The sequence below is a fragment of the Pleurodeles waltl genome, chromosome 11, assembly GCF_031143425.1.
Source record: "Pleurodeles waltl isolate 20211129_DDA chromosome 11, aPleWal1.hap1.20221129, whole genome shotgun sequence".
In the NCBI taxonomy this organism is placed as follows: Eukaryota; Metazoa; Chordata; class Amphibia; order Caudata; family Salamandridae; genus Pleurodeles; species Pleurodeles waltl.
The window spans coordinates 83,062,426-83,077,405 of NC_090450.1; the positions used below are offsets into that span (position 1 = coordinate 83,062,426).

The 14,980-nt window shown below is 42.7% G+C and overlaps 1 protein-coding gene across 1 annotated transcript; it reads right to left on the reverse strand.

Annotated features, from left to right (window-relative positions):
• Positions 1-13,247: 13,247 nt before the first annotated feature.
• LOC138266566 (zinc transporter ZIP10-like) lies at positions 13,248-14,609 on the reverse strand. Its single transcript, XM_069215411.1, has one exon. The coding sequence runs from the start codon at positions 14,592-14,594 to the stop codon at positions 13,641-13,643; it is 954 nt and encodes a 317-aa protein (XP_069071512.1). The 5' UTR covers positions 14,595-14,609; the 3' UTR covers positions 13,248-13,640.
• Between the last annotated feature and the right edge of the window lie 371 nt (positions 14,610-14,980).

Genomic DNA, 14,980 nt, shown 5'->3' on the forward strand with positions numbered 1-14,980 from the left:
ATGTAGATGTTGTAACTCTCCAGAAACTTCGTGTTAGTTTGTTCATAGGCATTTGATTTGTATTAGACAACCGATGATAGCGAGGTTCTCACCAGGAGGAGAGGAGATGGCAGGTAGTAGAACTCATGCAAACAACTGTCTGAACTGCAAGATGTGAACAAAGTATCTTTTCAAGGACTTATTTCTGTGGTCCATTGTAAAGACATGAGAAACTAGTGACTTTACCTATTCCCAGGGTTTGCTGTCATCCTATTGGAAATCAAAATTGGGAAATTAGCAGATGTTTTACTCTGCATTTATTAGAAATTATATTAGAGTGTTCCTAGAGTAGGTTATCACCTTTTCTGGAGCTCCTTCCATGGGTTTCTTGAGACAAAATCTCACTTCATGAGAGACTCATCTTTGAATTCTGTTCCTTTGCAAAAGAGATTTGCAGCTTCATAGCTGAGAATACATTCCAACGTACACATTTTTCTACTGTTTGAAGTACTGTGGCTTTACGCTTATGAATTTAGTCTCCCATCAGAACTCTTTGTTTGGTTTGTGAACTGATATGTTACAACATTCTTTATTTAATTTAGATTAGGGGAATTCCCATAATGGAACACACCTGTTGCATTATTTCTATTTGACTATAATTTTTACTAATATTGTGTCTTAACGCTTGTTTTGAAATATCGACTAATAAGTTATTTGAATTTGTAATAGTAATGACAGAAGACTAATAACTTCTGAATAAAATAATTTGAACTTTTTGGAATTGTTAATAAAACCCTCTAACTCGAACAAATTCTCTTTTCTGACATACAGATGACAAAAGAATTGCAGATACTAAAAGGCTGATTAAAATGTTTGCTCCTTCTTAACTCTTTTCATCGACGAACGTAGGTCCATATGACCCATGATGAGGGTTATATAATGATTACGATTTGAGTTTTGAAAATCCCCATGTTATCACATACCTGGATGGGTTGACTTCCATGTACAGCCTTTTTTTTAAATAACAGATTTGATTGAGTTTTGCTGAGATGATATGTCTACCTAGGCCAATGAATACAGAAGGACAAAAGCATACAAAAACTGTAATAAACATTAACTCAAAACATGCATAGACTGTTCCCCCACCGCACCCCACCACCCAACAACTGGTCCCAGGACTCAATGTAAGCAAAAGTTCAAGTCTGCTCCTATGTCCACTTCCCTTCTCACCATATGTTCAAATCTCTTCCTCAACACAAGTGTTAATGGTACGGAACGGTTTTAGGATAATTTCCTTATAATCGGCTCATCTCTGCCAAATTTGGGGATGTTTCTGGGGACCTCTCCTCACCTGATACACAGCAATATCAAGCCCCATGAAATAGTCTAATCCCTGGTTCCACACTGTCAGGGAGGGGTAATGTTCAGTTTTTCATGCCTTTGCAATATTTCTCTTTGCCAAAGTTAATCCCAACAATAAAAATGGCTGTTTATATCTATTGCCTCCAAAGCCATCTGTAACATGTAAAGGACTCAACCTCGGGTCTAGTGTAAAGGTCTAGGAGACAACCTCTCCCAGACAAAAGGCCACTCTCCACCAAAACTGGTTCATTGCTGTACAGTTCCACGCTGTGTGTAGAAACATGCCCTCCTCCACCAGGCAGCATAGACATAATGGGGAGCTCAGCATGCCCTTGTGCCGTCGGCGATATCTTGGGTACTAAGCCCTATGAAGGTATTTGAGCTGGATAAGGTGATGAGTTGATATGACCACCACATGAGGTGCCCTCAAAGCCTCAGCACAGTCATCATCATCTAAAGCATGGATACTCAAAGTACGGCCCGGGGCCGCATGCGGCCCCCTTGACCTTTACCTGCGGCCCCCTGGGCAACAGGAGTACAGGGCTGCTGTTAACTCGATCGTAAATAGAGAGACAATTATTTATTTCAAGGTTAACTGGTGTAAGGAAAGGAAGTAACCAATGAGTCCTGAGCTTCACTTTAGAAGCAAGTTCATTTTTAAAGACATCTTGCAGCAAAAGTGTAAAAAATATAACAGTCACTTCAAAATTCAAAAAGTGTATTAATTTAACATGCAGTCCATTTCACCTAAGTATAATTTATTGTATCAGTACAATGAGAAGTATTCCTTCAATGTGATAGTTTTCAAACAAGAATTTAGATCAAATTTTCACCTCTACCCTGACAAATACGCCAATAGTGAATTAAACAAGCGAGTCAGATGTTATGTGCACTTTTTGAGTGATCTGGGTTACTAATATAGATGAACAGCATTATAGTTTATTAAATCAAACTCAGGAGCAGATTTGTACGATGCAGACCCTGACCCTAATATTAAGCAATTGCCTAGGATCACACAATATGCAAAAGTGGGGAAGCCAAGATTAATCCCAGGTTTTCTAGTTCCATATTGCTCAATTCAGCCACTAGATGTATATAATTTGCTTCGCCTACCAATACTTAACCGCCAGTCCTCCCAACCCTCTCGCCCGACCACCATTCCGCTGGCACTGATGGGGCCCTCAGGCATATCACAGACCAAACTTTTTGGCCCCTGGGAAAATGTTTGTGAGTACCCACGATCTAAAGTGTTGATATCCATATGCTATGTTCTTCCAAGGGCAGAGAGCATATGTGAGATATGCAGCACTAATAAACGATATAGCCTGGCGATTTTGGGAGCTCCTAGGTCTCCTAGACGGAGTTTACCCTCTAACGGGTTGAAGTCTGGAAGTGTCGCAAGGTGTCTAATGTAGGGGGTATTGGCATGTCGGCGCTGCAAGTAGTGATGGAATTGGCTATGGTGAACTTGATATTCGAGCTGTAGTTCTTGGAATGATTTAAGTACTGCACCACTCATTATATCTCCTAAAATTGAGATACCTTTAATATCCCATTTCCTAAAACCTTCCAATTGAGTTAATTACTGCAAGGCTGCAACGCATAGCTATGTCCATTTGGTTAGCTTTCCCCACCACCCCTTATGGCGCGGGGATCTCTGCCATGTTATCAGGACCATTTGTGTCACCAGTGGGAAGGAAACTGATCTTTGCCTTCCAATGTAGGTGGTCCAATAGGGGGTAGTGCCCATTGTCCACTTTCGTCATGTACGCTCGATCCCCATGGATATCATACCATCAATCATTGAATATCATTAAGTGTGACGTGGATTAATAGGAGTCCACAGTCATGATGCCCCCGCTATAGGATGACTGAAAGCATTTGGTAAGTGCAATGCGAGAAGAACCCAGTAGGGATGGAGGTCATCTGCCTGAACCAGTATCGGGGGTGACATATGGATAATTCTGCAGCTGATAGAGTAACCTAGGTAGGTAGACCATTTTAAATATGGCTGATCTGCCCATCAACGACAGTAGAAGCATCAATCATGTTCCCACCTCCTCCCTCACCTGAGCCACAGTTGGTTCTATGTTCCTCGACCATGCCGTTTCTGGAGATAGATAGATATTTAAAGCCTCCCACCGCTGACAATAAGCCTGGCACCCCGGCAGTATGTCCTGTATACCTTTTCATGGGGAAGACCACAGATTTAGATATATTCATAGATAGGCCAGACATTCCACTGAAAATTTGCATAGTGTGCAGTAGTTCTGGGCCCAAGGTCTCTGGATGTGTCTAGAAAAACAGAATATCATCTGCATATAGAGCTATCCTGTCTGAGCACTCCAAGCTCCACTCAAAACCCGCATCCATCCTGACCCAACTGACTAGGGGCTCAACCACCAATGTGAACAACAGTGGGTATAGAGGGCACCCCTGGAGCGTCCTCGTTGTTTCATAAATATGTCCGATATTGAGCCCACTACTCAAACTGTCATTATCAGGTCGATATTTAACAGCCGAATGTAGGAAAGTTACCTGGGCCCGATAATTAGCAGAGCAAACAAGCAATCCCAGTTAACATAGTTGAATGTCTTATCCATATCTACCTGGAGTACCGCCACTGGCCACTCAAGGCAACGGGCAACAGCAAGGGCATTTGAAATACATTGAATATTATGTCTTGTGGCTCGGCCCGGCATGAAGCCCTCTTGATCGCAATGTAACAAGTCCAGAATATGTGGAATCAGTCTATTTTCAAGAGCTTTGGCTAGGAGTTTCACCTCTATATTCCAGAGGGGTATCGGGCGATAGGAGGAATGCTGATCCGGTGGGCAGCCAGTTTGGGGAAGACCACAATTTCAGTCTCCACTCTAGTGGAAGTGTTGCTGTATCCAGTGCAGTGTAAAAGGCCTATACGAAATGTCTCCCTAGTTTAGGCATGAAGGCTTTAAAGATTCCACTTGGGAGCCCAGCCAGGCCCAGGGCCTTGCTCAGCTGGAACCCCGACAGTGCTATTGTGGACTCTGCCTCCATAAGCGCCTCATCTAGGAGGTCGCATGCAGCATCTGTAAGTGTCTTAAGGGGTAAAGCATCCACAAATCTGACCACCTATTAAGGGAGCAGTGTCTCTTGCTTGGCATACACAGCTCTAGAGTGCATCACTGTTGGACTTTTTTGCTTATGCAGGGTCATCCCCAATATTTTTTCCTCCTGCCTCCTATTTGTTCTGACCTGTTGCTGTTGGCTTTTGAACTCTGAGCCCTTTACCATTGCTAACCAGTGCTGAAGTGCATAAGGTCTCTGTGTACAATTGTATGTAATTGGCTTAACCACGATTGGCATATTTGATTTATTAGTAAATCCCTAGTACAGTGCACTAGAGGTGCCCAGGGTCTGTAAATCAAATGCTACTAGTGGGCCTGCAGCACTGGTTGTGCCACCCACATAAGTAGCTCTGCAATCATGTCTCAGACCTATGGGCTATCTTCTGGGAGTTCATCAGCAGCATACCCTGCATGTCCCGAAGTAATGGAAGGGCCGCCGGCAAGCACGCAGCCTGGCACAGCCTATTAAGCAGTCTGCTCGATTTGTCATCCCATTGGTACATGCAGCTCTGTGCTGACCACCAGGTATGTTTGGCCTCATCCAGGAACAACTGTCGATGCTGTTGCTACGCCTCACTGCTGCACCACTTCCTTCTCTGTCTGGGGGCCACGCCCCTCCATGTCCTGAATCTGTGACTCAAGATCTGCTATGTCTTGCATTTTGCATCGATGTTCCCAGCGCATTAACTGATATCCACCCTGCAAAGGGCAGGCTTAAATGGCTTCCCAAAGTGCCACTGTAGATGGCACCAAGCCCTTGTTGAGGGCTAAGTATCCCTCAGTGAAGTGTATAAGGTCTAGCCTAAATGTAGGATGTTGTAAAGTCCATGGTGACATACGCCAGTGAAAGGCTGCTTGCTGGGGCCCCAATCGGAGTCCTAGGACTGTTGGAGAATGGTATGACAATTCCCTAGCCAGGATGATAATGTCTGACACTCTGTGTATGTATGAGATGGGAATATGAAAACAGTCCAATCTAGAAAGGGAGCCAGGGGTTGAGGAAAAGCAATTGTAACCCGATTCAGCTGCGTGGGGGGCTCTCCACACATCCATCACTCCCAGGACAGACTCCATGGTGGCAAGTTTGGACATTCCTGTTCTGCTACACCACCAGGTGCGCGCCACCCCTCCACCTGTTGGTCCATAACATAATTCGAGTACCCGCCTATCACTGACAAGCCATCAGGGAGTTCTCCCCACAGACAAAAAAACTATCTACAAAGGTCTGTCCAAGGGGGGAGGGGTATACATAGAACAGCGTGTGATGACTTTGCCATATAGGGTGTCCGTGACTACCACGAATCTCCCCAGACGATCTGACTAGGACTTAACTAGTTTGAAGGGGACTCTTCTTTGTATCAGAATGCATGTGCCCCTGGGCCCTCTTGTGAATCCAGAGTGAAACACCTGGCCATATCTGTATTTGGCTAGACAGGGGACTTTATTGCCAAGGAGATGGGTCTCCTGTAACATCAGTATGTGTGCCCCCAATCTCTTAGCATACATCAGGACAACTCCACTTTAATTTTGTCAAGAATTCCTCTAACATTTCACGACAAGACACTGATGTGGCCTAGGGGGTTGTCAGTCTCAAGGTACTGATAATGCTTTAGGGTGGATGTGGCTGTGTCGTTGGGTACCAGCATGAGTAGATGTGTGCAGTGGGTCAGTGCTTGCAAACATTGCATAACGAAAAACTTCCTCTAAACTTCCTCCCTCCCACATACGTCACTAAACAAGAAGTACCTATTGTGGACAGTGAAAACGTGAGAACCCAATGGGGGACCCCAGTAATCACGTTCATTGGATACCCATACCATATGAAGAGTGATTCACTAGAGACGAATCAACTACTGTTTCTAGAGTTGGCAGTCAGTCATATTATATTTCACACAGCAGAATATGAACTACCAAGTGTAGGTATGACTGCACTGTTAAAAAAATGAATTCATGAGATATCAGAAATAATATTTACAAACCCAAGTTGGGAAATTTTGGTGACAGCTGGCTTTAATGCCAATTTAATATATACACCGATGATGACCAGTTGATAGTGGGCAGTCCAACCCCAAGCGAGCCATCCTTAAAAGCGATTTGATTGTATTGGCATTGAGCTGGTTACTGGACTGGAACAACTGGGTTTGAGGGTGATTAATGGTAGATCCAAAGATGATAATCCTCCCAGGTTCACCTATTATGGTGTGATATCCGACCGATAACTGATTATACTATTGTGACCCTCCCATTATTAATGCAGTTAAAGTTTAAAACCAAAACCACAGTACAAAGTGACCATTCTTATCTACATCTAGAACTGATTGTTAATGCCGCCAGGCATCAGTCAGCAGCAGTGGACCTTGGAAGTCTCTGATCAATTATTTTGAAGAGTTTAAATTGGACACATTAATCTCTACTGAAATTGATTGCTAAGGCAAAAACATTGTAATCCAGTATAGTTTCACGTGTTTCTCCAATAGATGCCTGAAGGACTTTTTCAACAAGATTATTCTTGCTTGGTTGTACACTCACGCCCAGTCCGCGTCGAGCGACTCGGCGGTTGGGAGTTTGACAGGCAAAACCTTAAGTTTAAGAAAAGAGCTCTGGCAGGAAATCAGCCTTATGGGTAAGGGCCCTGCCATCCCTGGCCAAAACTTAATGCTACAATTTCTACATGGGGGAGTATAAACACCTAAAAAAGCAGTATAAAAACAGCTCTGGTTAGAGCGGAAAACGAGACTCAAAGAATTCTGGGCAAGGCTGCTTTATAACTCCAAACGCAATAATGCTAGTACCTTTTGGGCAATCGTCAATCACATTGGTCAGGGTGCAAGAATAATAAACTGTTTGAGTGTCACTGAGGAAGATTCGGTAGTTTGTTTGATGGAACCTTTTTTCAGACAAGAATGTTTCCTGGGGCAAGATTCACATGGAGTCGCTGGGGCGGATGAAGTAAATCCTTTGGGTTTCCCCAATTAACTATCAACGTATAATGGCGGCTGAAATAAATGTGTTCAAGGAAGGGCGAAGTGACAGGACACCTGGTCCCAAGGGCATTGTACAGTCCATTTATAAGTCAGATCCAGACTACTGGTCCAGACCACTTGCAGCACTATATAACGAGGCTGAGTTAACTGGTCTAATTCCCACGAATTGGAGAGGATCAATCATTAACCCGATATTTAAGGGTGGGGATCGAACGAACCCGGCAAATTACACTTATTTAATTCATTGACTCAGAAGCTAAGTATTACACCTCACTAATTCTTGACAATCTAGTAGAGTGGTCTAACGCCATGGACATAGTCACTTTAAATCAGAATGGGTTTCGGAAGAGTTATGGAACCATCATTAATATGCCAGCCTTAACAACTATTGCCGACATATGTAATCGCTCAAAGAAAAAATGAAAGCACTCAAAGAAAAAACTGGATCCACATATCCAGTACATCTCAAGAGTTTTATTGATTTTATTTAAGAGCACCGGGTGGACAGGGCCCTCTTATGAGGTGAGTTAAGACGGGGCCTCCACGAAAAAATCCTGCAAGCCATTGAGCAACTGTAGGCAAATACATGGATCCAAATCAAGCTGGGAGACGGGACGAGGCATTAAGGAAAATACCTACAAACATCGATCTTAAACAGGGGTGTGTCCTTGCCCCACACCTGTTTAATCTTTTTATGGCTGACTTGTCTCCTAGGCTAGATTATGTCAATTCACATCCACCAAAACTAGGTCCAAGATTCTTCACACAACTTTCATATGTGGATGATGTTGCCCTACCTAGCCACACAAGAGTTGGTCTACAAAGATTAATTAATGACCTGGCTGATTTTGCTTTGGTTAACAAATTTGAAATAAATACTGTCAAGATGAAAACAAAGTTCAGTTGAAATTCCTTTGGACTTGCTCTCAATCTCAAGCTAGGAGATGAAACATTAGAAGAAGTGAGCCATTATAAATACTTGAGTCTTTACGTCAATAAGAAACTGAATTTTCAGGCACATAATATATGGTGAAAAAAAGCAAAACACTGGCTTATGCCTTTTGCTCAATTGCGAAGAAGCTGCATGGCCCATCATTTAAACCTTTATGGCAATTATGGCTGCAAACTTTCTACCAACAGTGGCTTATGGGGGTGCTGGAATGTATGGGAAAGATCTCCCAGTTTTGGATCAACTAGATACAAAAGTATACAAGCATGTTCTGGGGTTTCTGCAGAGCGCATCTCCTGCACAAGTTAGGTTAGAATTTTAGGTTTTAGTAAGAAAATACCTCACCAATAAAACATAGTAAAAGATATGGATTAATCCACTCAGTCCATTAGTTAGCGCCTTATATCACTCAATGTATAAAGACCCAAATTCAATTTACAGTACATATTTGGGATCTTCCCTGCAGGTAACACATACATCTGACTTAAAGAACTTACATTTATGGTATCCTCCCTTTTGCCGTGCCATCAACAGAATTGCCAAATTGCATTCTTGAATTGATGACAATTATAAATTTGCAGCTTGGTTGCATGCCTGGATGGTGATGCATAATTATAAGTTTTAAGTCAGCAACATATCTGAGCACGGCATATCCAGTACATCTCAAGTGCCAATTATTAGCCTTATGGGTAAGGGCCCTGCCACCCCTGGCCGATCAACCTGCATGGAGGTACCATGGTCCAAAATCATGCAGACTATGTGGTGCTGTGAAGGAAGACATTATACATTTGGTCTGCATTAGTCCGGCGCTGAGAGAGTCCTGAACCTTGCTGCTGACACCCGCCTTTAATGAACAGGGGATTCAATCCTGTCGGTCTGCCTTAATGAATGGTTTTGACTCAGGGCACCCAAATAAACTGTAAATTGCTGACATTTTTCTCACTGCATACTAAATTTCTCAAAACTCGCTTGGGTCTTTCCCAAAATGGGGATCCCTGAAAACGAATCCAATACTGCCTTTTCAACCTGCTTTATTGGTTATTGCCCTATCGATTTAAGACTTTGGTATGTTAAAGAATTTTAGAGTTTATTGATTATATGTTTAAAAGATTCATATTGTATACATCATTTAGTGACCTCCTTTTATATGTGCATGTTATTGTGATGTGTTTTTTCATGATCTAATTTGCACTTTACTGAGTGTTGCAATAAGTGTTTAATTTCAGTGTTGTGGATGCCTCAACGTTTTTGTAGAAACAAGTAAGGATTAATCATCCAAAGTTCCCTAAATTTAAACACACCATAAATATGTTTTTATGAAAGTCAACTTATTTTTATGGGAGGCTACTCACTAAATGAGTTTTATGTGTATAGCACTAAGTTTGTAATTAAGGTGCTCGATTCATGTTTCATTCAGCAGTTATTTTACATGTAATGGTTTTAATTAACTACACATGTTAAAATAAATCAGTACCAAGTGTAGGTATGCAATGTCCTAGTGTCTCCCCAGGGCAGGAGCGGTGAGTAAAGGAGGACATCCCGTGAGCCTTCCCTGGCCCCACATCATGTAAAGAAGGTGTCCATGGGCCTCACAGGGCTCCAGGAAGCCCACAAATCTGAGGTTATTCTGGCGGGCTCTTCCTTCAGCATCCGTGACTTGGAGAGCCAGCTCTTTGGTCACTGCTTTGAGTTGTATCACCTTCTGCTGGAGAGTAGATACTGAGTCCTCCAGTACGACACAATAGTTTTGGCCTACGTTATTCACTTCACTCTGTTTCTGACACCTTGACCCTGCAACGCAACATCTAGGCCAACAGCCCCAATCTTAGCGTCTAGCATGTCGCGTGATTGTGTTATGGTCACCAAGAGCATTGCATTATCCAGGGTTGAGGGTGACAGACCGGAGACCCCGGGGAACTGCACAGTACCCCCAGAGTGTGCATATTTGTCCATAGTGCCATGTTTCGCAGCAGATGAGTGTTTGTCTTAAGTCATGGAAGCTGTAGCTTTTTGGTATTGATGAGGCACACATCCCAGGCCTGGCACCTGGTTCGATACATCTGACCCCGGGGAGAACACAAGGGGTGGCACGAGCAGTCAACAGCTGGTGGGAGAGGCACTGCTACCACTGAGAAATAGGATTGCAGTCAATGATTATACCACATTTATCACCCAAGATGACAGCAGACATTGTGCCACAAGCTGCACCAGGACTTAGTCTGGCCACCTCCATAGCAGGTATGCTCACTGTAAAAGTGGCTCCCTGATGGAGGCCCACACGGGATATCCCCAAGAGGGAAGCATCTTTATCAGGGCAATAAATGTTGAAGTAGGAGAGAGATTGAAGCAGGCCGTCAGCACCACTCCTATTTGGCCATCCAATTTCGCCATCCATTACGAATCTGAAGACACAGGAAGATTGCTTGGGACCAGGCAAAGGTGTGCTCTCATGTGTCTACATCCAATAAGTGTTGTCACATGCCAATTTTTCCCTCCATCCCACCAGGGCATATATGCTGGCCTCGCTGCTGCTGTTCGGAAGGGGGAGGGGGAAAAAAGGCAGAGTGTGTAAGGCCGGTCAGGGCCAGCTGGATGGTCCGGCCCTTGAAAGGGCTGTTTGCCTCTGAAGGGCCCCTGTCACTGAATACATTTTCCATTTTGCCCAGCCCTGTTAGTTTAAATTTGGCCCCTCAATATGTTTGGACTGCCAGTGCTGTCATCCTCTGCAGCTGGCTGAGTGCAGTATAGTGTCATAGCCTCTGAAGGCCCAGGTGGCTCCTCAGCACCTGTGGCGCCGCACATGATCACCAGAAAATGGTCCTGTGTGAATCCAGCTGGGCAGCCCTCCAGACAGCCCAACGCCACACGCCCAGGAGCAGAGGGCAGATGTCACACAGTGCCATGCCCAGCCAGCCAGGGCGGCACCGCCATCTTAAACAAGGCCGGCCTCTTCGGTTCCGATGATCTCCAAGCAGTGGGCAGCAGCATGGCTAATTTGACGCCGCCTCTGTGTCTTGTCGGATCTTCCAATGTGTGGGGGTCTTCCCAGGGAGTGCTAATTGCACAGTTTGGGGAGGATTATGAAGGATAATACGCGGCCCCCAGGAGCTCTCCTAAAGTGCTGTCGCCATGTTCGGCAGTCAAGCCACGACCCCCCAGTGTACAGCCTTTTGGTCAATCTTTAGACTATCGCTGTTATGTCTCAGGGATAGATTCACTAGAATAAAAATTGTCAAGGCACTAGTTGTAGTTGGAGGCCAGGGTTTTTCACACAAGACTCTGCAGCCATATGGTAGATAGTAATTTCTTTATTTCATGCTAGATGCTTAGGTATGAGCCACAAACTCCCAATTGATGCTAATGTTCCATCCTTCCTCCAACTGTAATGAGCTGCCAGGCTTCACCCATCACATAGACACCAACATTCCGTGCTTTATCACATTCTCACAGATTCACCCTCAACATTCAACAGCATAAACACAGAACCCTTACATAACAGACACACAACAATCATTACATGACTCATATAAATGTATGTTACTATTTCTTATGAGCTGTATCTAGTCATGGTAAATGGAAATACTGTAAAACATTTTCTGTGGTTGGAACTTCAGCTTACAATGCATGATCGAGCATTAGGAAGGATTCCTGCAGACAATTGGCAGCAAGATATGAAAAATGATTCAGAGTTGGTGATACACAGTTTATGTGTTTTCCTGAACCTTTTCATGGCCACAGCAAACTGCTGGCACCATCATCAAGAATGAAGGCTCTACTTATCCTTTGGAAGCTTCTCAAATTTGCTTTGTCCAGAATGGATCTTAAAATGTATTCTTGCAATTTCATGAAATGTATGGGTATTGTAATGATTCGTCTTCTGTCAGTTTCCATTCAGTTTAATTAAACTATAATGGCTTTACGGTACCAAATTTAAGTTACTGCATTCACAAGCACCCTTTCAGTCCTAGTTAATTTATTTGTATGTGTATTTTATGGTGAGTATAACAAGGGAAAATCGTAGTCTCCCAAATATCCTTTCTTTCAGTTTATCCAGTGAATGAGTTTGATCTATGTCTGTTTCAGGTGCCTAGAGTCAACTCAATATTAGCATAGCACTATATAATTTATACAGTGTAACCCAACATTGTAATTGCTCCCAGTATTATGCAATTTAATTATTAACAATTCCCTTTGCAAATGAGCCATATTTTTCGTGTACATGTTCACTTGCACTGGGATGCATGTAGAATGGAAGCACTTTAAAAGGACATAGAGGCTCCTATTACAAGGTCAGGCCTTGCCAGTGCAAACAAGAGTCTGCAAAGGGATGGTAATTGTGAGTTGTGTGACAATTATCACACTCTGGCAGTTCTCACCTGATAGGCTGCAAGATGTAAAACCTGACTAAATTTATATGGATAAAAGGCCTGGGGAAAAAAGCAAAACTTGTAGAATTCAGAATGATGAATCCGATGGTGACTGTTGAGCCTCATGTTGAAAATTTGGAACAGGAGATATTTCCTACACAACACAGGAGTCAGTAACTGAACAATGATATGTGATCAAGAACCACTGATGCAATACTTTACCATTCCAACTCGAAAACCCTTTTTACACCCCTTCCTAGCTGAAATTTTGAAATAGTCACAACAGACATTTTACAAGTTGGGACATCTTTTCTGGCTCATACAATGGTTTTGTACATTGCAAAAAGTTATTTTGAGCTGATTAGACATCTGATCCTAAGAACCTCCATTAGACACTCCACTAGTAATGGTCATCAACATTGTATTAATCCAGTAAAACAAAACTCTCACTCATGGTTTAAAAAAAGAGGTATTTAATATTCTGTTACAATTGGTGGATTTTGTGGAACACATTAAAAATATAATGTTGTTACCCTGTCAACATGTTTCGTCATGTTAAACATTAGTTGTGTTATCTCTCTGTGCCATTCTGGTTTTAACAAGTTGCTTAACTGACACAAACAACTCAAACATGGTTTTGTTCATCGGCTTTCAGAACCACATAAATCTCTTTTTGCAAGCCTAAGCATATGTCATCCCAAAAGCAAAGGTATCATGCTGAGATCTTTGGATTTTTTATTTTAAAATATTTTAGCACAATTCGTTTTTAGCATAACTGAGAAGATTGTTTTTGTCAAATTTTATATCGTAGAGTCTCAAATTATGAGACGATGCAAGGATGGATGAGCTATATTTGGGTGACAAAATCTTCTTGTCAATATGACCAATTAATTTACTTAGGACCTGGAGCTGCAGGACCTGGAAGGGGCACTTTATGATCATTTGACAACAATGAATCAATGAGAGATACATAATTCTTGGCTTCGCCAGGGCAGAGATTAGATTCTGCAGATTTTTCAGGAAAGGGAAGAATAGTCGGCTCACCAAATGGATTCTTTGGTACAGACGGCTTTGGTTTTGATTGTATTCCAGGTGTACCTGCTTTCTTGGGCAACCACGGAAGAGGCACAGGCCTGGCCTCACTTGCGTGTCCTGGTTGATCTGGGAAGACTGGCAATACAACAGGCTTTCCCGCATCTGAGGAATCAACCTTTCTGGATTTCTGGTCAGAACCAGAAGTGTCATCTATAGAGGGGAGAATTTTAACAACTCCAATAGTTTTAGGTGCTCCTGGGACTTTTTGAGCATCGGGCGATGAGTGGTGGTGATGCTCATGCTTATGCAGATGTTGGTGGTGATGCTCATTTTCATGATCATGTATGTGGTTGTGATGATGCTTGTGGTCATGGTGATGCGTGTGGTTGTGATCATGACCATGGTCAAGGCGTTCATGACTGTGATCATGATGATGTGTGTGGTTATGATCATGTTTGTGGCCATGGTCATGGTGTTCATGAGTGTGCTCATGGTGATGTGTGTGGTTATGATCATGTTTGTGGTCATGATCATGATGTTCATGACTGTGATCATGGTGATGTTTATGGTTATGATCATGTTTGTGGTCATGATCAAGATGTTCATGACTGTGATCATGGTGATGTGTGTGGTTATGATCATGTTTGTGGTCATGGTGGTGATCATGCTCATGGACATGGTCATGGTCATGATGATGATTATGATGGTGATGTCCATGAGAGTCCTTATGATCATGATGATCTTTCTCTTCTTCAATCTCTTTGTGTTTTTGCTCTTCAATTACAGCAGCCTGAAATGAAACAATTAACATTTCAAACAAAATTAAACAAGTACTTCAGGACTTGTTGTTTCATAAATAATACAATAATGAACCTCAACAAATAAACAACTGAGTATTCATGCTTAGTTTTAGTAGCTGCATACTTGTCGCACCAGGTACACTGTTGAAGAATTGAAATTTTTTACGGTTTGGACAAGGGGACACAAAATAAAAAGGGGGCCCCAAAAAACATTTAAAATCTAAATGTATTTCACATGGACTTTGGTACTGCATGTAGCAGCAAAACAGCTGAATGGATTGCAATAAAATTTCACAGCAATGTACAAAAGACTATGTAGATGATTAATTATGCTATTGCAAGAAATGTTATTAAGTGGTTATGAAGTCACAAGGCCCAACAACTTAGTGATGTCTTG